Consider the following 23,229-nt stretch of genomic DNA (forward strand, 5'->3'; position numbering starts at 1 on the left):
ACCGCTTCATAATGGAGCCTCTACCTGACCCATGTCAAGAAAGATTTGAGCACATTATAAAGCTTTCTTTTTGTATTGTAAGGCAGGTACTAATTTTTAGGGGCTAGAGACACTACAAATAATTAGTATACAGCTGTATACTGTGAGGATTTTCAAGATGGCTGGGTTACTGATAAATCATAAACTTTGACAATGTTTATAACCAGTGACTTCCTTAGAATTACGGCATTACTAAAGTATTTTTAGCAACACACATTATTATGGATTATTGAAAATTAGTATCTCATCTGATGAATTACATATGGTTCATTGAAATATCCCATCAAAGTATTTTTAAAAGAGGGATTTCTATTAGAGATCATAGTTTTGATGATTAAAATTAATGAACTCCTTCAGAGTACCTGCAGATATTTGTAAAAATGCATTCTTCTTTTCCCCTCTGGTATTTTCATATATGAAAAGAGACTTTTTCATGCTTCCTGACCGAACTTATTATTTGCTTGTCAAATTTACCCTGATTTTTTTTTGCTGTCTAGTGTCAACATGATATGAACTGGTAACAGATGAGCACCTGAGTTGTCTCCAAAAAATAATCATTGAGAAGGAAACTATATGTCAGCCAGATTTTTATTATAACTTGATAAGTTTCCCTGCAAGTTTGAAATAAGCTTTTTTAATTAAAGAAAAGAATTGTATTCAAAAAGCTTTTTAAAAAAGGTGACATCAGGAAAATAATTGGCTTTGCAAGTAGAAAAGTCTACACTTTAAGACTTGGGACTCTTTGTCAGTGGTAATACAGTCTAGCAGGGTGAAATGTAAACTTCCTTACTGAACGGGATACATTTTATAAATTTGGTATAGCCGGGTCTAAACTTTTTGCTCTAGTTGTTTTAAAATGTGTCTTCATAAACACTTCCCATGGAGATATTCTTTATAAAAATAAACGTTAATAACTGACAAAGAATTTATGGAACTGAAGTCTCAAACGCCTTTAGACCCCAGGGGATTACAGTACAGTAAACCCAAATTTATACAAAGAATGAAATATAAAGTGGAACAGAACAAAGGGAATGGAAAATGGTTCTTACTGTTTTCCTAAAATTAAGAGAGTGACATATTCCTGTTACTTTCACTGAAGCACATGCATGAACTGTAAATACTGATGTTTAATTTTGGATCTCTGAGTGATCTAAATGGATCTATTTCTTATGAAAAATGTCTGATTATGGCCAGAATGTGTATATACAATATAACTTTAGTGTAGGTAGAAGTGGTGTTTCCTAAATTGCCTGTCAAGAATGACTTAATCCTACTTTGCAGGAATTGCCTACATCAGTGAGACACATTCATTTCCATACCCATTCATTTAGGAGACTCTCTGCTGAGAATGTCAAAGAGATGCTAATTATTATCAGCTATGGTGATCCCTTAGGAATTAGGCTGAGATTGAAAAAACGCATAATTACTGAAGTTACACTATAGCCAAGGATTAAAGTGATGAGTTCTGCTCCCTTTCTGTTTTTTTTTCTTTCGTGGTATGGGGAGCAGCTGTAACAGGCAGTCCTGGTGCCCTTTAGGTGATCATTCTGTGACCCATTTGTCCTCTTTCAGTCTAGTTTTATCTGCTACCAATGCTGTGCAAGGGCGGAAGCAGGAGAGGCTGTAATTGTATGTGCAGCCTGGTTGTTTCCCAGAGAAACCATCATAGAGAAAACTGCAAGATCCTTGAGCAAGGGACTGATTTTAAGTTAAATCATCTGCTTCATTAAAGAGAGACAGTAGAATTTTGAAGTTCAGTTGAGTAACTCTAGGGAGTAACACATGCTGCCTGGAGTTAAGCAGAATTCAACCAGGAAATTCTGTTCTGTTAACAGGGGAGCTCTGAGAGGAATATAGGGGACCTATGATAGCATTAATATCTGAAAATCTGAACAAATTTTCATAAGTCCTTACTACTCTGACAAAAAAGGAATCACGTAAATTTTCATTCAGAACAGAAATTAAAATTGACAGACTTTTGTGCTGTTGTTGATAAAATATCCAGGATAGGAGATAATTTTAAATAAAGGCCAGTTCTTTTCCTGATGATAAATGCCTGTGTCCTTTATAAATCTTCTCTGTTCCATTCCAATTCAAGCATTTTTTTATAACTGTGAATTCTTATTGTGAGCAAAATGAGTTTACAATGCTAAATATGTTTTGTTTGGTGGTACATACCAGAAATGTGAATGTTCCTTGAATCCATTTGACATTGACGGTTGGTTTTAAAGTTACCATGTTATGTCCTGATAATTCAATGACATAAATCTGAGAGCAGTACAGTGTTCAATTATGTTTTCCTTTGCAGTGTTTGCTTTTCTGGAGTGCCTGGTTAACCTAGAATCAATCCTGTGCATTATAAGTATGGGACTAATCCCATGGGATATGTGGCTGTAGGGGTATATTTGCAAAGGACACATCCCATTCTAATGTAACTTAGCATGCTGAGAAATACAAACATTGAGAGAGAAATGTTTCCCTTTTATCAAGGGAAACAAACGATCAGTATTTAAGATTACAAAAAACATGAAACGCTTGAGGCTAGTTACCACTAGGATAGAAATATAAGCAAATGAGTGCACTGATACAGTCTTTCAACTATAAACAGCAAGGTCCAGGTTCTACTTTCATCCATATTGCATTAAAAGTCAGCAATAGGTTATTTGCAAAATACTATTAGAGTACATGGTTTTAATCTGGACCTAAACAGTACAGTTTAGCTAAGCAAGTGTAGCAGCTCTACCAGATGTTTTGGATGATACGAATGAATTAAATACAAGTGTTCAAGTTTGAGGATCCTTTGTTACATCTTAAATATATGCTAACAAGGTGAAGGGAAGGGAAGTTATGTCTGTGACTGTGTTTCCTATATATAAATTCTCATGAACTACTACTTTTTTTCTTGTTGGCAGTACACCTTTCAGGAATTCGAACATTAAGAGTATGTTTTCTATCTGTGTGAAGTTAGGTCATTGTAGGCAAATGGATTGCTCAAATTTGGAATGCTTTTACTCATTTTTTGCTTGCTTTGTTTTGCTCCCTGTGTATTTTTTTATGGCAAAGCTAACCTTTTAGTACTGATTTTAGTCCTTTATTGAGAATAGAGCTTGTACCGAGAGGAGCTGGATTCTGTTTTCTCAGTGAGTACAGCACTATCATTAATAATTAGACAAATGAAAGCTGTAGAATTTTCATTACAGGTGGTGATATACAGAGAGTGAAGGTGGGTAGGGTTTTTTTCCAGATGGAAAAGTGAATATGATAGATTGGAAGGTATTTCTTTTTAAATAATTGATTTCTGTATATGAAAATAAAGTAATGCAAAAGTCTATTTTAAAATATAACTGGGATGCCTATCTTTAACCAAGCTACACAAATTAATTTAAAAATGCCTGCAGTTTTGAGAGATCATGATGCTATCTTAGTACACTAAACAATGCCAGGATCCAACCTTGATGCTGGCAGCTGAGCGCAGTTGTCTGCTCCCTTTCATTGGTAGCACATTCCCTGCAATGATTTTGCTCTATACCAGCTCAACCAGGTGGTTCCCTTGGCAGAGTCTGGTTGACCAGAGACTGCTCCCAGCAGAAAACTTGGAATAGGCAGTGCTGTTCTTCGTGGATGCAAGGTGTTCTGTACCAAATGTCTTGAGAATGGGTCCGGGCATTTTTCTGTATTAGAGTAAAGACATCTTCTGTTTCTAGGCCCCCAACATTATGGTACTCTTTTGATTTAATTTCATCCTGACTCTTCCAAACCAGTGAAAGCTATTTTTAGTTTTCAGTTTAAATTATTTTCTGGAATATCCTTTTTTATTTGAAAACTCCCTTTACCCACCAAGTAATATCACTCTTCAAAACAAACAACAACAAAAAAAATCAAGAGTTTTTATTTAAAGGTTTTAATCTTCTTAGCACAGATATTCTTTTAGTACTTGAACTGTGATTCCCTTTCTTGCTCTCTTATCAATCTTGTTTCTTGCAGTTATTCACCTGCAGAAGGTATGTTATATATTGGGAACATTTCCTTTTCTCGATCAACGTTTGTTGGTTTAGGTGGTTTAATTAACTGGCTTTCATCAAACAGTACTCATCTGTATTTAAATTGGTGCTGTTCTTCTCAAAGGTATTACAGTCATTCATATTGTATTACATAATATCAAAGTAAGAAATTTAATTTCATGAGAAGTCAATGAACTTTACTTCCTTAAAATGGTGATGAAATTTAGACAAAAAAGATTTTCAGAATGAGAAACTAGGTTTGTGTTCAAGACTGCCTCTCATTTTTCCAAATGATTTTGTGTCAAGTAAGGAATAATATTTTGCTGAAGCTTTTTTTGGCTTTTAGTCAAGTACTATAAATGAATTCATTAATGGGAATTATTTTGGGGCAGCAGTAGTGGGTGTGTGTTTAAAGTCTTATGGTGATGCATGATACTTTGAGCTTCAAGTGTATGCCATCTTTTCATTAGCAGTTCTAGCCTAAGATGTAGTTTGGCTTAAAAGAAACAAACAAACAAACCAAAAAAACCCAAGCTTATAGTGATCAACCATTATCTATGAGCCAGTCTACTACCATTTGTAAGATTGCATTCTAGGCTGTCTGAATGAGAAGCCCTTTTCTTGGTATTATTAAAATAAACTTACTGGAAAATTATGCATGGCTAGTTTAGTGTGGAGAATTAGGCTGTAATTTAACCCTTTGCAGCATTTATTATAGGCAATGTATCTTGTCTGTACTGGACTTTGAAACTTGTTAATTAGCTTGTGTCTTGGAAATATGTCAGCTATTACCTGTTGTCACCCTACAAAGATCTGTAAATCTGTGATGTATACTACATGTATAGAGCATGCTGGTAAATGCTAAGAGGTTCTGATATTTAAACATATGCTTCATTGTAAGCAGTGGTCGCACTGGCTCTAGGGACCCTCTATTTACATGTTTAATCTAGCAGTGTTGTTGGTAAGAAACACATTTTTTTGAGAAACTGAAAATGTTACTTGTGGCTTGCATATTTTCTTCCTGTTTCATTTTCAGTAGACGTGGATAACAACTGTGAAAGGAATGAATAAATAGGACCCATTATTTACTTTCTGTGAAAACCTTTGGTATTGAATCTCAAATTATGGTGTCTTTCATCCATGCGAAGATTAAACCTCTCTAAAACACGCAGAAAGCAATGATCAGGGAAGTTACCATAATAGCATCAGCCTCAGTCACCACATTATTATTTAATGTACTTCGGTTGATATGTGTGCTGTTCTGGATATCATTATCTTGAAAATTCAAAGTAATTAAAGATTTTATTTTTAAAGCAGGCATACCAAATAAAAACATGCTACAGGATGTTGATAGCTGGAATAAAAACGTCTATATATCTTCTAAGTGCATTAATAGCAAGAGAAGGGAGGGTTTTAGCTTAAGGAAGGATCTGATGGTCTTGACATTTGAGCTTCAAGTAGATAATTGTCAAAGCAGAGAGGGGATTGTTTTTTTAAGTGTAGATAATGCATCTTTTATGAATTCACATGATAATATAAATGTGAACCAGGTGTGAAATCATAGGTTATGCAGTAATGATGGAAATTAAAATCATAGGTAAATGAACCTGGACAGAGCCTACTTTACTTACCTTCAGCAGAAGACTCAGTGGAAACCTAGACTGGTTATCCAGTATTGGGTTGCGAGGTGTCAGGAATTCTCCCTGTTTTCCTTTCAGACTGCAGCTACTCTGTTCAATGGGTAGAGCAGTAAGCCGGTGTTACTGCTTTTTATGAATGGGTTTGCTCCAGATGGATGGTTTCTTGCCTCACTGAACAGACATCAGGCTGTCCATCAGCCTTTCTGCCCGTTGTCTTCAGGGAGTCTCCAGCAGAACCTGTAAGGGTTCATTGCCTAGAGGTCCATGGTAGCAGAATGACTAGCACGTTACAAAATATGGTGCTTGATCACAGCAATAAGCTTCTCTCAAGGGTTTATCCTAATGCATATTGGAAACTATTTAATTCTTTTTTGTTCTGGATGTGTATTACTGTCCATGCTGCAGACGAAGAGTCTGAACAAAGACATGCAGTAAGCAGAACACTCAAGCTTCTTTCCCTGTGCCATGGGCATATCTTCCTCAATTATTCTGACAAAGACTAACTTCAGGTGGGTGAAACTGGGCTCTATAGGCTACCTCTCTAGTTACTGTAGAGTTTACAAGGAGGAATGAGGAGACGATCAGTTTATTTCTGGTTTATAATTGCCCGTCTTTCTCTCCACTGACTACAAAGAGATGTCGAGGGAAGCTTATCTTTGTAGTTTGAATTTGGTCTTTTTGAATTTCCCTTTATGTCATCTGTTTGTTTTGACACTAACTGCTGTCAAATCTGAGCCCATATTAGCAGTATAGAGATTTTAATAAAAATAAACAAAAAATATTTTAAGAATAGTCTTAGAATATTTCATATTCAAGTTCTTTTCAACTTTGGTCTTTTTCCTTTTGGCAGCACCAGAACAAAATTATTCCCTTCTGGGTAGCCCAGATGTCATTGATACTGCTCCAAGAAGAAAGCGAAGACAAAGGATAGCAAAGCATGCTGGGACAGGAGCTAAGATGGCTACTTATGAGACAGAACTGCCAGCCAAGGAAAAGTAAGCAGTTTTCAAGTGTATTGAAATGTTTTTATATCTACAGATGTCAGAGGGTTTGTGGTTTGGTTTTTTGTGTGTTTTCTTGTGCAGTTTCATATTTCAGACCAAGTACTGTTGTGTTGCGTTCTGTATAGTCATTTACAGTAATTTTACCCCACTTTGAATAGATGTGAATGATTAAATTGTCAGGCCCAATGACTTATTGACTTTAATATACCTCTAAAGTGACAATTGTAAAATTCTTTTCTTTAATTGACTTGGATAACTTTAAGCAAATAGATTGAAGCCTACTAAAATGAGGTTCTGTAGGTTACCATATAACCCTCCAGGCAAAGAAGGATGCATCTATAGCAAGTGTCAAACTAAGATGGACAGCTTCATCTAAGTTGTGTCACAGAAACTAGTAACGTTATAAGTGTCTTTCTTCACAGTGAGGGTGGTCAAACACAGGAACAGGATGCACATAGAGGTTGTGAAGTCTTCATCTGTGGAAATATTCAAAACCCAACTGGGCATGGTCGTGGACAACCTGCTCTGGTTGAGGAGGGAGGTTGGGCTAGGCAATCTCCAAAGGTTCCTTCCAATGTCACCATCCTGTGATTCTGTTTTTGTAATTTCAGTGGAAATTAATTCACAATATCATTTTTAATAGACCAGAATAGATTTCTTTTGAAAATAAGATCAGTGGGGAAAAAAAAGGATTCACTCTTGAACACAAAGGGGTCAGAATTTATAACACTTAATAAAAGTCTTTTCTTCTAATGTCACTCTCAACTTTTGGAAATATTTTCACATGATCTGGGAGGTGCTTAGTTATGCATAGAATTACCTTGGTAATTCAATATGATTGGTGGTATTTTCTTCAAAAACTGATGGGTTTTTTTTAAGGTCTATGGTAAGTTAGATTTGAAAATACTTACTTTCCCTTTTTATCTGTAATATCCAATGGATAATAAACAATTTAAACAGACATGGACACAAGTAGGCTACAAAGACCTTTCCCATGATTAGCAAAGATTTCTGTTTAAATCAGCAAGAGAGTTATCTTATTTTGACATAGAAGGTCATGGCTTGATGCCAGCTAGGAATGTTTAAGCTTACAATCCTGTTTTATTAGTAAAAAAAGAATTATGTTTTTTTAGAATGGTCTAGAAAAATGTCAAATTCTGCTGTTCTGTTTTTCAGAGTCTAGTAAATTACAATGAACAATGCCCTTTCCCCATTGTATATAGTCAGTTTGATTTTGTGAGTCTGGCTGTGTTTGCCTGAAATGCAGTTTCACTCTTTTTGTATTGATTGTGGAAGGAAAACCTATGGAGGCAAATGATTGCAAAGGAGAATATAGAGGCCTTGGGCTGAGTAATCCTCAGTGTATGGTTATCTGAGTCCTGTGTGTAGGGGAAAAACTAAGAGGATATTGATATTTTTGTTTTAATTCCTTTAAGTAAGGAAAATTTTAGAAAAAACAGACAACATTATGTTTCCATACTGTGCAAAGCATTTCTAATATGCTTACAGAATCAAATCAGAGCTGAATCTAAAGAGTGGCTCTTCTTCTTGGCTATAACATAATTACTCATATTTTAAGGCTTACCATATGGAACATCCATTCTACCAGACTCTATCCCCATTTTCCTTTTTGCATTAAATATGTATGAATTGTATTGTAAACAACAGCTTTGCACTACAGGTCACAACATTGCTTGGCATCTGACATGCTTTCCAGTACTGTGAATGTGTATCTCACAATGAAAGATCCATGTTTCTCTATGATCTTTTGGTGACTTCATAAATTAAATGTGATATTGCTTGATACTGGAATATGTTTTTAATCCTTTCTTTAGTTAAAAATACAGTGGCAGTGCTAATTTTTTGATCAGATAAGAAGATATTAGGTCTCCCCATTTACCTGGACCATTACAAATGCCAAGCTGTATATAATTTCCATTTTGCTGATTATTTTTCTCAGTGTCCCTGTTTAGATCTTGGGTTTTGAACTTCATCTTAAGTCTTTTGCCAGCTGCTAATCAAGCTTTCAGTCAATTTGCTTGGCTAATAATTTTCTCTTCAGCCTGTCAAAAGTAGGTAGCTGTAGAATCAGTATCATAATCGAGTTCACAAATATAGATGTTTCTTTTTATGAAGCCTCTTCGGTAATTTGTAGTGACGGAAGGCTAGATCCTACACAGTGCGTAAGGCTTTGTCAAGCTGATGGTACATTGGGGTCCTGGCCAACATGTTTTCCAGTATTGTGTCATTTAGCAAAAAATTACTGATCCAAGCAAACCACCCCAGCCTGCTGGGGCGGCGGGGAGGTGGGGAGGAAGTTAACCTCTAAATTCCTTCACCTTTGGAAATGCTCCATCACAAATATGGAAGATGTACAGCCCTTGAAAGCATGTCATGCTTTTCTGTTTGGCAGGAGGATCAAATGACAGATTGTGATCACATTTGCAAATGCACGAATGAATCCTTATTTCTGAGCTCTCCTGCACAGACCTGCAGAAAGATTTGATTCTTTACTCATAATGTAAATACTTTAAGGTGCTATCACATAAAATCGTATCCCACAGTCTTGCTTTAACAAACTAAAGCTTATTTAGAATTATTTTCCATTTTCAAGTTCTGCTGACATCATCAGTGCTTGCTTCGTGTTTGCCAGGCAATGAAAGGGCAGTTACAAACCAAACATCAAGAGCATAATGCTGTCTTTATATTGTTGCATTGTAAGTTGATTGATACAAGATCCTAAATCAGAAGAAAAAATACCTCTTTAATGAAGGAGAGCATCCAAGTTTTTCTCTTCTTTTTGGCTTTCAGATTGTTGTTTGAAAATACAGTATTTTTCAACACAGTCATTATTATCACATAATAGGAATTATATCTTAACTTTTATATCATTCTCCTAAGATTTTAAAGTATGGTAAGAAAGTACTGCTTATGTTTGAAGTTAAGAGCATCTAAAGTAAATACTGAGTCATGAAAAATAAAAGGATTCTATTTCTACAAATATTTTAGATTTATGGATGTTGTGGCTAGTTATGTAGCAATTCTCTTGTCCTTTGGAATGAAAATATATTCTTAGATATGACCAAGAATACTGAGAAGAATGCAAATAAAAATCTGTTTAACATAGAAATGAGAGCAAAAGGAGTACTGCCTTTCCCAAGCTTTGTGTGTGGGTGCAGTGGCAGGAAAAGGAGTTGAATTCTATTAATCTATATAGACATCTAGTATTACTGTGACAATTTATTGAAGGACTAAATCAACATTTTTAATGAAACTTGGAAATGTGCTTTGGATAATATTAAGCTTAGTGAAAGTAGTGTAGACATGAGACCAGCAAAGAACTGAACTAGGATTTGTGGAACAAGGTTTGCTAAATTAACCGTTTAATTATTTGCTGAGATAAATATGTTCTTTAGGGTAAAGTAGAAATTCAGAATAATTAGTTGGTCAGTGAACTGCCAAGATTCAGGTTTATCCAGCTCTCTAGCTGGTTGTTTTTCAAATCTGACATATCCAATGAAAGGAAATGCTTCCTTAGGCAGACAGATGTTACTTATAGTTGATAACAGTCAAACTACGGCTTGCAATTCACACATTTTTAAAATGTGAAAAAGGATGGTTCTTACAGTTCAAAACACGATTGAGTCAGGAAGTAAAATAAAATTATTTTGATTCCAGTAAACTGTGATGGTATTGTTAAAGCTTTAACTGTAACTTAATATCTGGCAATTTCCTAAGGTGCAAAGCAGAGATAATATGTAAGTCAAGTTAAGATGCAAATTCTACTTTTCACAATTTGCATTTCATACTTGGAGGAGAAAAATTAATAAGAGCAATCCCAATCCATAGTTAGAAATTATGCTTATTGATGCATTACCCATATCTCTCAGGGGACTGCATATGAATAACACTATTAGCTATGTAGAATATGCATTCAATATAGAGGCGTAAGTGTGTGGCTTGTCAGCCTGAATCTTATAAATAATTGCATTTTTCTGTTATATTTTCAGTTTAAAAGTATTGGAACCTATTTGAGAGAAGATAGTACCTACTGGAGATGACAAAAATTGTTTTTTATATAATTTTGTACAGTAAGTGAGTCATTGAATACAGAATACTTTGTGTAGCTTGTACAATCTGCAGTCACAGAGTACAGTGTAACCCAAACAGTGCTGGAGTCTCTGTAATTAAAACAAAAGTAAATCAGGAAAAGCTTCCTTTTCTAGTACAGCTTACAACTATTGTTTTCTTTCCACAAGTAAAAATCTATCATTCTGCTTTGGTTTATCAAAATTATTTTTATTTAAATAGGTAAGAAAAGCAAAACCTTTTTTTCTGTCTGTCATTTTTTACTAATAAAGGATCTAGTTTTATGGCCCTCATTCACACATGGGTTTCCTAGGAGGAAGGCTTTACTGCATAAGACTCCAAATTTCTTTAAGTTATTCAGTATGTTTCAAAATGTAATCCATTCTGGCTGCTGTATAGTGTTTATAATTTCTTTGCTACTGAGTGTGTACATACTGTTGAGGATATGTACAATTACAGAAGTGGTTTGGGGGAAAACATCTTAAATACAGGAAAAACCTTATTATGGATGCAAATATGCTGTTTTCTCCTGAAAGTAAGAGTAAAGACAACCAAAAAATGTTATTACAGAGAAAATGCTTCACAATTCTGAGAAACAAGTGTTTAAAAATACTTTTAATTTAATTGATTGAGAAGTAACAGGTATTATTTGCTTGTTTTTTCTATAAGGAAATACATGTTTACACCAAGCACTGTGACTCTAGCTTATTAGTTATACTGGATATCAAAAATTTCAGATTCATATGTATGAGTGTAGTTTTGTACATTTGATGTAGCTGTTACTGCCTTTTTTTTTTTAATTGAAATTTGACTTTTTCTGGCTTGATACTTCTTGCGTGATTGATAAAACTGAGTGACTGTTAGAATCAGACCTACATTTAAATTGAAGAGATGCTTTCCCTTAACTTCAGTATGTTTGGTTTTGCTGAAATATTGAGATGCAGTCATAGCCCCACTGATTTTGATAGGATCTTTGCCACTAGTAATTTAAATCTTTCTTTTTTTATATATGAATGCAGCTTTTTCAGAGAGCTCAAAGCGTTCAACATATACCTAGCAGTCCTCAGAAACATCCATATGAAGTAAAAAAACATATTCAGATTGCTGACTATGTATTTGGAAGTGCCAGGAGTTGCCAGGGGTTGTTTTGTGGCACCTGCATCGCCATCACCTGCTCCATCAGAAGAGGCCAAAGAGAGAATGTCATTTTTACTTTGAATACGATTCTTACAGTCCTCACGCTCAGTGTTTGTTCTTGACTAAAGGGTCTGATTAAAGTTAGTCACGCGTATAATTGTGGGTAGAATGAGCTGCATATTTTCCGCTTGTTAATGATAAATGTGGTGGGTTTTTATTTCCATACTCTCATCTCTTTCTGGACCTTCAAAAACTTTTTACAGTCTTCATAGGTGTATGTAATTTATTTGAAAAGAAAGCTCTTAGCATTATATTCCAATACTGTAATAAGCTGGACTTGTCTTTCTTTTGATAACCTTCCACCCCTTTAAAAGCACTCAGAGCCTGTGGTGTGCCAGGAATACCCTGGGGATCATCTCTCATTTGTTTAATTTGTTGCTTGCAGTTCACATTTTAAAGTCCTAATGCAAGGTTTATTTAAAATGTTTTGCCACCACCAGTCATTCAGGTAGCAAAAATATAGATTTGTCCTGGAATTTGACATTCTCAGAGTGTTACACATAGACATCGGTATTACTGTCTCACACAAGTTATTCTTTCTCGTAAAGGTTTAACCAAGTGAAATTTGGATTCCACTGAAAATGATACCATAACCTTCCATGGTCCAGAGGGGGTATAAAGTTTACACCACAGTTACCCCCTTTTAAAAAAAGACATATTTGAGAGTTCATGTTGACATGTCACTTTTTTATTCATTAAGTGTATTTATTTAATACAATTGGAGAGATCTTGCAGAGCCTTGCATGGTGTGACAAAGCACTATGATCACTGGTATATCAGTGAGTCAATGTAGTGTCTATGTACAGGGGTGATAAGCTCATTCCTGCCATAACAAATTTATGGAATGCAATGTTTAGAAAGTTTTTGATAATTAACTCATTCAGGCTGAAATGTAAACAGGTTAAGAAGTCTCTTAGAAGTGGACAGTCAGGTTCATTTGAGACTCTAATGTGAAACCAAAAAAATTTTAAATAGCTGAATTAAGTCTTTTTTGTGTTTCATTCATGCTCAGCATTTTCTTACACTTTGAATGGTTTCTTTCCCTTTTTGCCATGACATTGGCAGCAGCAGTCTGTCATCGGCCATGCCAGACAGACTGTTTTGACTCACCTGTGCAAATATTAAATATTGTACTGTAACTTAGTGTGGCCTGATGGGAGCTTTGGTAAGCGATACTCATCTTCTGAACAGTCACCTGTGAATATTTAAGGTTGCATAAGGTTGGAGTAGAAAGAAAAGCTGTGTTTAGTATCTGTGTTATGTGACTTGTGGCTGTACAAAAATAGGGTGTCCTCAGAGGAAAAACGGATAGAAGTCTCTGATTACAATGCATAACAATATTTGCAAAACAAAAGTTGCAAAAAATCTAGAGGAATTCCATATTCAACTGGAATGAATAAGGCAGAAATAAATTCAACACAGTACAGTTGCTTTTTTTTTGGTGGCACCCTGGCTTTCTGTGCAGTGAACGTCTTTTGTTTTAACTGAGTGGTAGATAATTAGGCTTCCACCATCCATGGGGGAAGGGATGATTTTTTTCCATGGGAAGTGCAAGGAATTGGTATCCACAATCACCATTTCTCCTGACTCTCCAGGGAAAGATGGGAAAATATGAAGGCTGAAAGCCCCCGGCAGAGAAAAATGAACATTATCTGCTGACCTCTGAGGTTGCAGTTTCTCCTGAGCAAAGTCACTCAGGTCTCTAGTTGGTAGCACATCTCACCAATTTTTGTCACTAGTAATAGCCTAATAATTGACTGCTGAGGGAGAAGTTATTACTCAGTAAGACTGACAGGACTCTTCTCTGTGTTTTCTCAGGGCATGTTCTTTAGAGCAGGATTTTACTGCTGTGACAAATGTGATGAGATATATGTCTCAAATGATTAATCTATAATGTATTTCAGTGAAACTGGTAGCTGTGAGTATTATAAGAGGATAGCTTAAAAAATGGAAACAATATCTTTTTCTGTTACCTTTCTGATAAATTTTTGGTGTTTTTTTCCCTTGCCTTTCTAACAAAGTTTTTCTATTGGAATGATGTTTGAACTAAAGTTTATATTTTAAGCCTCTCCTAGGTAGGTTGTGGGTTGGTATAGTTTAATTTATTGCACTATGGATTAGATTTTTTTTTAAATACTGTGATCCCGGCTTGGGTATTTTAATGTGGGAGGCAAAAGAATTGCTCCTGAGGAGTAATTACAGTAAGAAGGAGGAAAGATTGTGTGTGGTTGAGCTAACCGGCAGTGCTGGAATATTTGTTGGCTTTTGATGTAGACCAAGCTACAATATTTTCAGTCTTTGTGGGGGAAGGGTGGGAGTAAGAAGAGGAGATTGCATTAAAAACAACAAAGAAAGCAATATATAAAATTCCTTGTACATCCTTGTGATTAGTGTATGGCAGCAAATGTGCACTCTCCTTATGAACACTTCTGTAAAGGGCTCTTGATGATGCTGTCAATTAAACCTCCATTTCCTAAAACAGCTCTTCAAGCAGAATTATTTTCACATTATTTTTAATAGGAAGAAGCAGGTAATGTAGATGCCTAGGATTTTGATTATACTCATTGGCAGGAGATTAAGACTTGACTGATGGAAAGCCTAAGTAACCATGCTTGCCAGCTCAGTCCTGATGTCAAAGATAGGCAGCATGGCAGAGAATAAGATGAAAGCTTGGCTATATTAATGAGATAAAGCTACCTCAAATATCTGTTTTTATTGTTCATTAGACTGATCATGAAGTATGTCTTCTTTACGGGGTTAAATTAGATTATTCCATATAGCATAACTGTCTGTGAAGACCAGTAATCCCATAACTCATTATGGACCCCAGGAAACATTCTGGAGAAAATCATAGTTGCCAAGGATGATGTTGAAACTGAATAAGATACAGATATCAGGACATTTTCTGTTCCAGAATGCTTGAAATCTAGTGCAAAAACATAGGAAAAGCAACGGGAAAAGGACTCTAAGTAAACAGATTTGTACTGAGTTTTGTTTTAATCCTGTGCCTTCTGCCTCACAAAGCAGGCTGATCTTTCAAAATTACTTGGAGAAGGAGCAAGAAAAAGTCTAGAGAAGAGTACAGAAAAGGGTGAGAGATGACACTGGGCACATTACCGAGCAGACAGATGAGAGGGAACATGGTGAGCGGAGCTGATTTGTGCATTTGTTTTCCTATTTATCACGTATATGTGTTTCCCCAAAGCAGTACATTAAGCACTTGAAGTGCATGACAATGGATTTTCAATAATATTTAGAGCATCCCCAAATCTGGTCTGTATGGATAAATATTCATAAATTTATACACTGTGACTAATACATACGGTATGAGCAAATGCACTTTCGAGGTCGGTTGAGAGGACTCATCTGTTTCTGTCAACTTGTATCAGGATTCAGCATGACATTAATCAGTGTCCTTTTTGATGAGTTCTGCCATCTGTGGGAGGGTATATAGCATATTCTTATGCATCAGTCTAAAAACTTGTAGAATAAGAGAAAGAATTGGACAAATTTCATATTATGTCTCTCTTAAAATATTTTAACTACCCTTTCAATCTCCTGGAACGTAAATAAAAACAAGAGCTTATTAGAAGCTGCAAGAGGTATAGAATTCGATTAGTACAATCCTTGTTTACATAGAATACTGCTGAAGACTTTCTTGACTTCTTAATAACACTTTAAAAAAAACCTTACTTTATCCAGCTGTCAAACCATTCATAATAATTTTCATGTAGCTATTGCATCATTCAAGCTTGTACGTACGAACAGTAATTTGAAAATTAATTACATGCTTTTATTTTCTTCACACTGCTAGCTGTATAGCACCTATTATAAGTGGAGTTGGTATAAAACTGAAGGAGAATGGTCAAAAACAATCAGCAAAAGAGTCAATGTTGTAATGCACGTTAAATAGCAGAAGTGAGATAAAATAAAAGGCTCTTTTCAAAATTATCTCAATGATTCAAAAGACATCAAGTATGAAGATGAATTCAAATCTGATGATAGTCTAGCCATTGACATCAATATTTTATCCTTTATGTTTAGAATGAACACAGTAATAATGATTAAAACTAGGAAAAAGGGCCAAATGTGCATGTAAACACTACTTTTAAGGAGGGTAAGTTTCGTTCTATATTTCATCCTAGAAATAGATGAGATTTCTAATGTGCTTCTTTAAAAGCTGATAATTATTCAAGAATACAGAAATAAATATTTTGTATACCACTTGTACCACTTATGTAGATATCAGAAAGAGAATTTGACATCGAAGAGACCTGTCTGTTAAATTAAAAAATGGTACCTCTAGCCTTGTGTTTCTCTAGAAAAGATAAAGAAGGTATTTAACTTAAGAAAATAATTTGTGAGAAAGTCATTAAAAAAGGTGCTAATTGTAGAAAAAAGTTGAAAGAAATTTGGTTTAAGTTTCAGAACATCTATTTCACAGAGAGTGCTTCCCTGAATTTAGCAAAAGTTTGGGAAAAAGATGAATGGTTTTTTCTATGTTGAGAAGTTAATCACATACTATTCAAAATTATCAGGTTCTGAATTATTATTTGGCCACAGGAAGAATACTGTTATCCACACTTAATTCACATTGCAGTCTGCCTCACTCCACTTCCCAGATTTCTAAGCAACACTTCAGAATATTTTCACAGGGGTTATTTTTTGCTCAGAGAGGAGTATGGTACATTATTCATCACTTCAATGTTCCGGCGCAACTCGCTAAACCTTGAAGTTGCACAAGTGTAAAACTGAAGTAAAGTGATGATAAATCATGTCATTTAGTTTCTAGTGGTGATGTGAACCATCCAGACTATTATTGCTTTTGTCTCTCTGGAATTGGTCCCTGGGTAACTATTAAACTACCTGAACAAAATTCTATTTTTATTGAAGTATCCTGAAAAATTATATATTTTTGTAAAGAACCTCTTCAAGCCTTTAAGCTAAAATACACCACTAAGTAATAAAACATTTCTACAAATAGTATATCTACTGTATTTGCTGTTGATCACAAATACAGAATTATTTTTCTGCTCAGGTCCTGGATCACTGTCAAGCTGTACTGAAACATCAGGTTAAGAAAGAATCCCCCAGTATGTAAATACTCCCCTTTAGTTATATATCTGTGTAGCTACCACATTGCCTGAAAATGTTCAATCAGAAAAAAAATCAGATTATACCCAGTTGTGTTGACAAAATCCAAAGTGATAGAAACTGAACAGCTATTTCGGTTAAAGTAAAAACAGATTTGAAAACACAAACAGATCTCCAAATAAAAATAAAATATCATCAGGATATGATGAGTTCCCTGTTGACTCTTTAAAGGATTCAGAATACTTTGTGAGCTCTTAGATTCAAAGTTTTAAAAAGAGCCAAAACATCAACTTGTTATCAGTGCTACTCAGAGCAATTGCAGAGCTAGTATAAGCAAAACTTCCAAACTAGTATCCCCCAACCAGTGATAGTGGTGTGGGCGAGAAGCAAGGGAAAGAACAGGAGCAGAGGGGAGCAAAACAGTCTTTCTACAGTATAGATCAAGTTTATGCAACTTACCATCAGGGTATGTGTTGTATTTCCCAAAGATGGGAGCAACAGTGGTTGGTTGGGCCAACGAGCCGCCGCAGAGCAATGTCCTGTTTGCCCCTTTGTGAGCAGGTGATGGCTGACGAGTCTAAACACAGATAATACTTACTGATCTGGCTGCCCATGAGTTCAAGTGTACCACCATTAGCCAAACAAACAGCATGACCACGGTTCTTATGATATGCCTACAGTTGCACCACATCGGTTTTGTCCTGTTAGCATCTTTGGTGCTGAGAGCACGCTGGTGGGGAGGTAAAGTACACGGTTGTTTTGCAATAGGAGTATGAGGAAATGAGAAAGATTTATGTATATAGCAGGAGACTTAGAAAAATTATGTCAAGGCACTGAAATAAATGGGGACGGGATTGTAAGAGCTGGAGGGGTTGTAGTGACATAGTATTTCGTGTTAGAGGGATATAGTGTTGCCCAACTGAGTCTTTAGTCACTCTTTTGTGTAAGTCTTCTATTTGTCTTCCTACTTTCTCCTATCCAGCATAACACTTGAGAGGCGTATAACGATGGCCTTCTGCATACCTGACATGCATCTACACCTTTTCTGCTCTAAATAATAACAAATCAACCATCACATGTTAGGACAGAAATATGAATGCTTGTTAGACTGTTTATTCAGTATGACTTGGTGCAGGATGTTGCCAGAGACCACAATCCTAAGTTCACAATGTCTCTAATGAAATGATTTGCAAGGTTGAGATGTTTCTGATGCTGTTATAACCTTTTCTTAGGCTAGATTTACAAAAAAGTCAATGTTTCATGTTACCCTAAGACAGTGTTAGCCAGGCATTCCTCTTTTTCACAGTTTCTTGCATACCACTCCCAGTTCTGCACTGACTCCTGTGTCCGAACATGTTCTCCTTTAGCCAAGCTAAAAAGATACAACTTATTTCTTCATTAGTTCTAAGCTTGCTGTTGCTGAGGTCCCTTTGCAAAACCAGCTCATATGTAGATAGGTCATACTGAATATGATGCTATGTGTTATTGGCCTGTACATCTTCTGGTGTTAGCATTTGACTGATAGGTCATACTGAATATGATGCTATGTGTTATTGGCCTGTACATCTTCTGGTGTTAGCATTTGACTGATAGGTCATACTGAATATGATGCTATGTGTTACTGGCCTGTACATCTTCTGGTGTTAGCATTTGACTGATCAGAATTTTTGCAGCTGACAAGATAAAGAAGACTGCAAAATGACCTGCCCTTTTAGAGCACTGAAAGTGCTTTTCAAATGCCTTGAAAGTTAGCTCAGCTTTCAAATCAGTGGCAGATCTCCTTTAAGAACAAAGTTGAGCCACACTGAGTGCTTGAGAAGAATTTTCCAAACACCATTTAAGCTTCATGATATGTCAACTGAAAGATGTTTCTATTCAGTAGAGAAATATGCGAGTGAAAGAAAATGCTAATTTGAGGGACATTTGTATTAGTAAAGTTCAGTATCAATTTTGATAAATGGTAAGCACACTTGAATGTTGTTGGCCAGGTAAGTTTGCGTATTCTGTGCAAGCCTTTCTCATGACTTGAATCTTCCTGTATTAAGCTGGCTTTTCGTATTTTTGTTTTACATCTTCACTTTTTTACTAGACATTCCTGTCTTGAGTACTAATTAAGCGTAGTATTTAGTTTTAAAGCATTCATCTGGTATTTATTTAAATGCTGTTATCTTAGCATTAAAAAGTTGAGTCTCAGTTAGGACTTCCAAATCATTAGCATTAAAATTTCTGTCACACCTAAAATTGCTTAGCAAGACACAGACATTCCAAATGTAATTGAGTTCTCTGCTTTTAAATATATTCCTTGGCTGAGTCATGTTGACAAGTGCTTTTCATCTTGAAAACTTCCCAGTTGTTAGATTTAGTCAATTTGACATGGAATTCAGAAAATGAACCGAAGTGGAGCCTAACACTGTCTGCATAAAGGTGCACCTGTGTGTAGGTTAACTTGCCATCACCTGACATCTCCAAATATTATTCTTCCATTGTATGTTCTTACAAAAGTGTGTTGTCTCCTGTAACACAGTCTCTATTGTCTGCTAAAGCAAAATGTGACTGCCTTAATATATGTGAAGAAACAAGGAAGAAAAGAGAAGTCAGATTGTTTTTCTGAGCAGTTCCACCTAAACATTTAGATGTACAAGATGGAAACACAGACATAAGATCCACTGCTGCAAGTTTTTTCTTGACGCAGCTCATAACCTTGTCAGCAGCATCTTAGAATAGTTTTTGGAATCCAGTCTACTCCATTTATGGTGTCTAATTGACGCAATTACCTCACCTCAGTTTTAGGTCTGGCCCAAGATAAGGTAGGTCCTGTCCAACAGATGTATTAGCCTAAATTTCTTACAGGGTTAATTGACAAAAGTAGGTACCATGGAAGAACTGTGAAGAATAATCTGATTCATCTAGCTTAGATTCAGCACAGTCTCCGTGAACTGCTACTTAGTCCCTCAGGGGACTCTAGGGAACCAATAGGAAAAGTTAGGTTCTTCCATCTGAATGGAAAGCTGCTGGCTTTGGACCATCTCCTGGAAAACAGATGTAGTTCAGTCTCCCAGGCTGTGTAGAGTCTAGCATCCTGAGTCTCACTAGGCAAGTATTCTCATCTAGACTTTGGAGAAAAAGGGGGCACTATGTGGTGTGATGTCAAGCTTAAAATTAATTTCATTTGACTTCATCTAAGTTTCTGTGCTTCTCTAGAAGATTCTGTTGATAGTTCTGAGGCTTGCCTGCTAGTTCCAGATTACATCAGAGCTCAGTGCAAGGGTACTCCAGGACACATATGCGCAGCTAATGGTAAGTTCCCAAGGAACTTTAAGGCTATCTAGGAAGCTGCTTAATCATTTTAGATACTTGTAAAGTTAGGCATTCCTAGAAACTATGTAGACCAAATAGATATTTTAGTTGTTAAGTGGGCTCTAAGTAGACCAAGCTCATCCAGAGATTTCAAAAATTTTATAAATCAATTTATATGTTATTGATTCAAATGTATTGAATCATGTGGGTAGTGTGAGATCACATTTGAACTAAAAATTTCTGAATGAATATTCAAGATGATTTCTAAGCTTTGATGACAAGATTTATAGTCTTGGAAGCCTGATACTCTTTATACTTAGACTCTGTAGTATAGAAGAAATTAAATAAGGTCAGGAGAGTGACAGAACATAATTAGGGTCCTCAGTCTTTAGTAAGTTCTTACAGACATTATTAACGTCAATTCTTCAGTAGTGTTATCATGGATCTATTGGCAGAGAAGAATTTACCAGTCTTAGAGAAGAAGGTGGTTGGTTGTTTTTTGTGTTTTGTTTTTTTTTTTCAAAAGACCATTTTACACTATGCAAAATTAATTTTTAGTTAGCCAGGGAAGGAATCTGTGCTGCAGGACAGGATATTACTTGGACATAATTGACAAATTAAAGTTTTATTACAAATGCGTGAGCAAGACATGTCCGTAGACTTCTGTCTTTTTCTTCTCAGAAACAGGAAAATTTAAATTTATACTGTTTCATTCTCCTTCCTTATTTTATATCATTTTCAATACGGTACTGCTTTTATTTTCTCACTGTTCTTTATCTTTCAGGAAAATGAATTCTTCTGCCAGTAACAAAGCTGTCAGATAAATTACAATAAAATTTATATTAACTTGAAAGGGAACTAAAGGGGTAATCCACATATACAATAGCCATTCCATATTCAATCTGTATATGAAGCTTACATGAGAACTCATAGATAATACCGACTCTGAAGCTACTGTTTTTATTATAACACTTCTCGATTTTGGAAGAATTGTGCTCTAGATTTTAATGTACACAAGTTAAAGGAAATGGTACAGGACTTCAGCACCAGGCAAGTATTCAAGAAAAAGTATAATATGTTGGCAATGTATACGTGTTTAATTGGATAAATAGGACAAGCTCCTAGATAAAGGATGACTGACAGATCATAAAGCTCTCTAGTGTTTAATTATAAATGAACGGACATCACAAGGATGGCACAGGTGTGTGACAAGGGCTTAAACAGCAGGCTTCAATTTTATTAAAAAGCACTTCTGAAGAAAACATAATTAGGCATAAGAAGTGAATGCATATAGATAGGGTACAGAAAAATTCTTTGTCTGTTTAGAGACTGCATTAAGCAAACTGCTAGGAGGCTAGAGGTGTAGAGCCTGATAGTTTCCTTCTCCTTTCCCAAAGCTGAAGTTGTGTCGTGTTGCTGGCTGGACCTGACCATTTCTTTATGCTCACCACCTTCTGTCATACCTTCTGTGTTAGGGAGATGGCTGTCAATGTTCTACCACACTAGACTTTGCCTGTTGGGAGGTTCCCAAAGTCACAAGTTATGACAAAATTTGAATAGTATCCATCTTGTGCAACTTCATTTTTTCTGATGCTGTGAAGACAGTAATAAATATAGTCCAGCCTCCTCCTCCCAGGAATATTCCTTCTTGCTCCTGCTTATTTCAGGTGGGTGGCTATCGTATATAAACTGTAGGCTGTCCTACAGAGTACTTCAGTATCCCTTTACTGTGGGAAGGTTGCTGAGCTTTCTCAGGTTGAAGGAGACAAACAGATGAGGTCTCAGCTGAGCTATGGCTTATCTATCCTGCTTACCAGATCAATGATGATTGGATGATTTAAGGATGTAGTGGCAACTGTAGGGAAATAATCCAGTCCATCTGTGTCTTTTACTTAGGCTAGTCAAATCCTCCATCCATCCAACTGGGGAAGCGTTTTCTGTGCGTGACAAATAACTAAGATGTACAATACATGGTTGTCCTGTGCTAGAGAAGCTGGCTTAGAGTGTACAGTTTTCATTGCATCCCTTTACTCTGATACGTAGACTCCAAAGCTAGATATATTTCACTCTTTGTATACTTTGAATGCATTAGACACTTGCCAAAACCAGTTATAGTGGGGCAATCGTTTTCCTTGCTTATCAGTGTACAGATCTGATTAAGAGTAGAGTACCTCTTCTTCAACTGTGAATAGGTGTTCCCTTGTAGGCATAAGACCTCTTGGAGCCTTTATGAATCCATAGAACAAGATACCTCCTGGTCCTCCTGAGGACCACACAGCACTGCATTAATTGTGTCACAAGCCAGTGCCTGGTAGGATCACTCATCTAATCTGATCAGTCAGGCATTTATCTCACCATGGTACATTGGTGCATACACCTATTTGAGTAGCTTCCTGCGATTACTGTAGGCTCAAACCTAGTTCAGGACAAATAAGTGTATTCCGTGCATTTCAGACATAATGTGTTGCTTGTTGTCATTGGCCAGCAACTGATCATTAGACAAATTAGTATGGATTTTACTAACAAAAGATTCAGTCTTAAATAAAGTGTATTTTGCCTGCATTCAAAAACCAGGGAAAAGTACTTCATGAACTGAAAAAGCAGGTATTTGCTAGAAAAAATGTCTGCTAGAGTTGTTTTGAATTATGAGAAATCTACTTTTAAACTGTGAACCCTGTCACTGGAATATTTATGCATTTTCTTTTTGGCTCATAATCTGTTAATTAACAATACACACTTTGAAATAGACACTTTTTCTTGCTTTTCTATTTTAATGTTTCTTATCTCTCCTTCCCCATACCTCTAGCCGGCTGAGTACACCCACTGCTTCTCCCTGAAGCTAATGCAAGAATTTAAAATTCAAATTAC

General features: G+C 35.9%; 1 protein-coding gene across 1 annotated transcript in view; it reads left to right on the top strand.

Annotated features, from left to right (window-relative positions):
- Window positions 1-23,229, top strand: part of XRCC4 (X-ray repair cross complementing 4) — a 189,974-nt gene that overhangs the window by 112,342 nt on the left and 54,403 nt on the right. The window contains exon 7 of the mRNA XM_087761546.1: window positions 6,531-6,675. Coding sequence (XP_087617672.1) covers window positions 6,531-6,675 — 145 coding nt within the window. The remainder of the gene's footprint in view (window positions 1-6,530; window positions 6,676-23,229) is intronic.

Source organism: Nipponia nippon, unplaced genomic scaffold (assembly GCF_047370975.1).
Source record: "Nipponia nippon isolate SJK-2023a ecotype South Korea unplaced genomic scaffold, ASM4737097v1 scaffold_24, whole genome shotgun sequence".
Lineage (NCBI taxonomy): Eukaryota > Metazoa > Chordata > Aves > Pelecaniformes > Threskiornithidae > Nipponia > Nipponia nippon.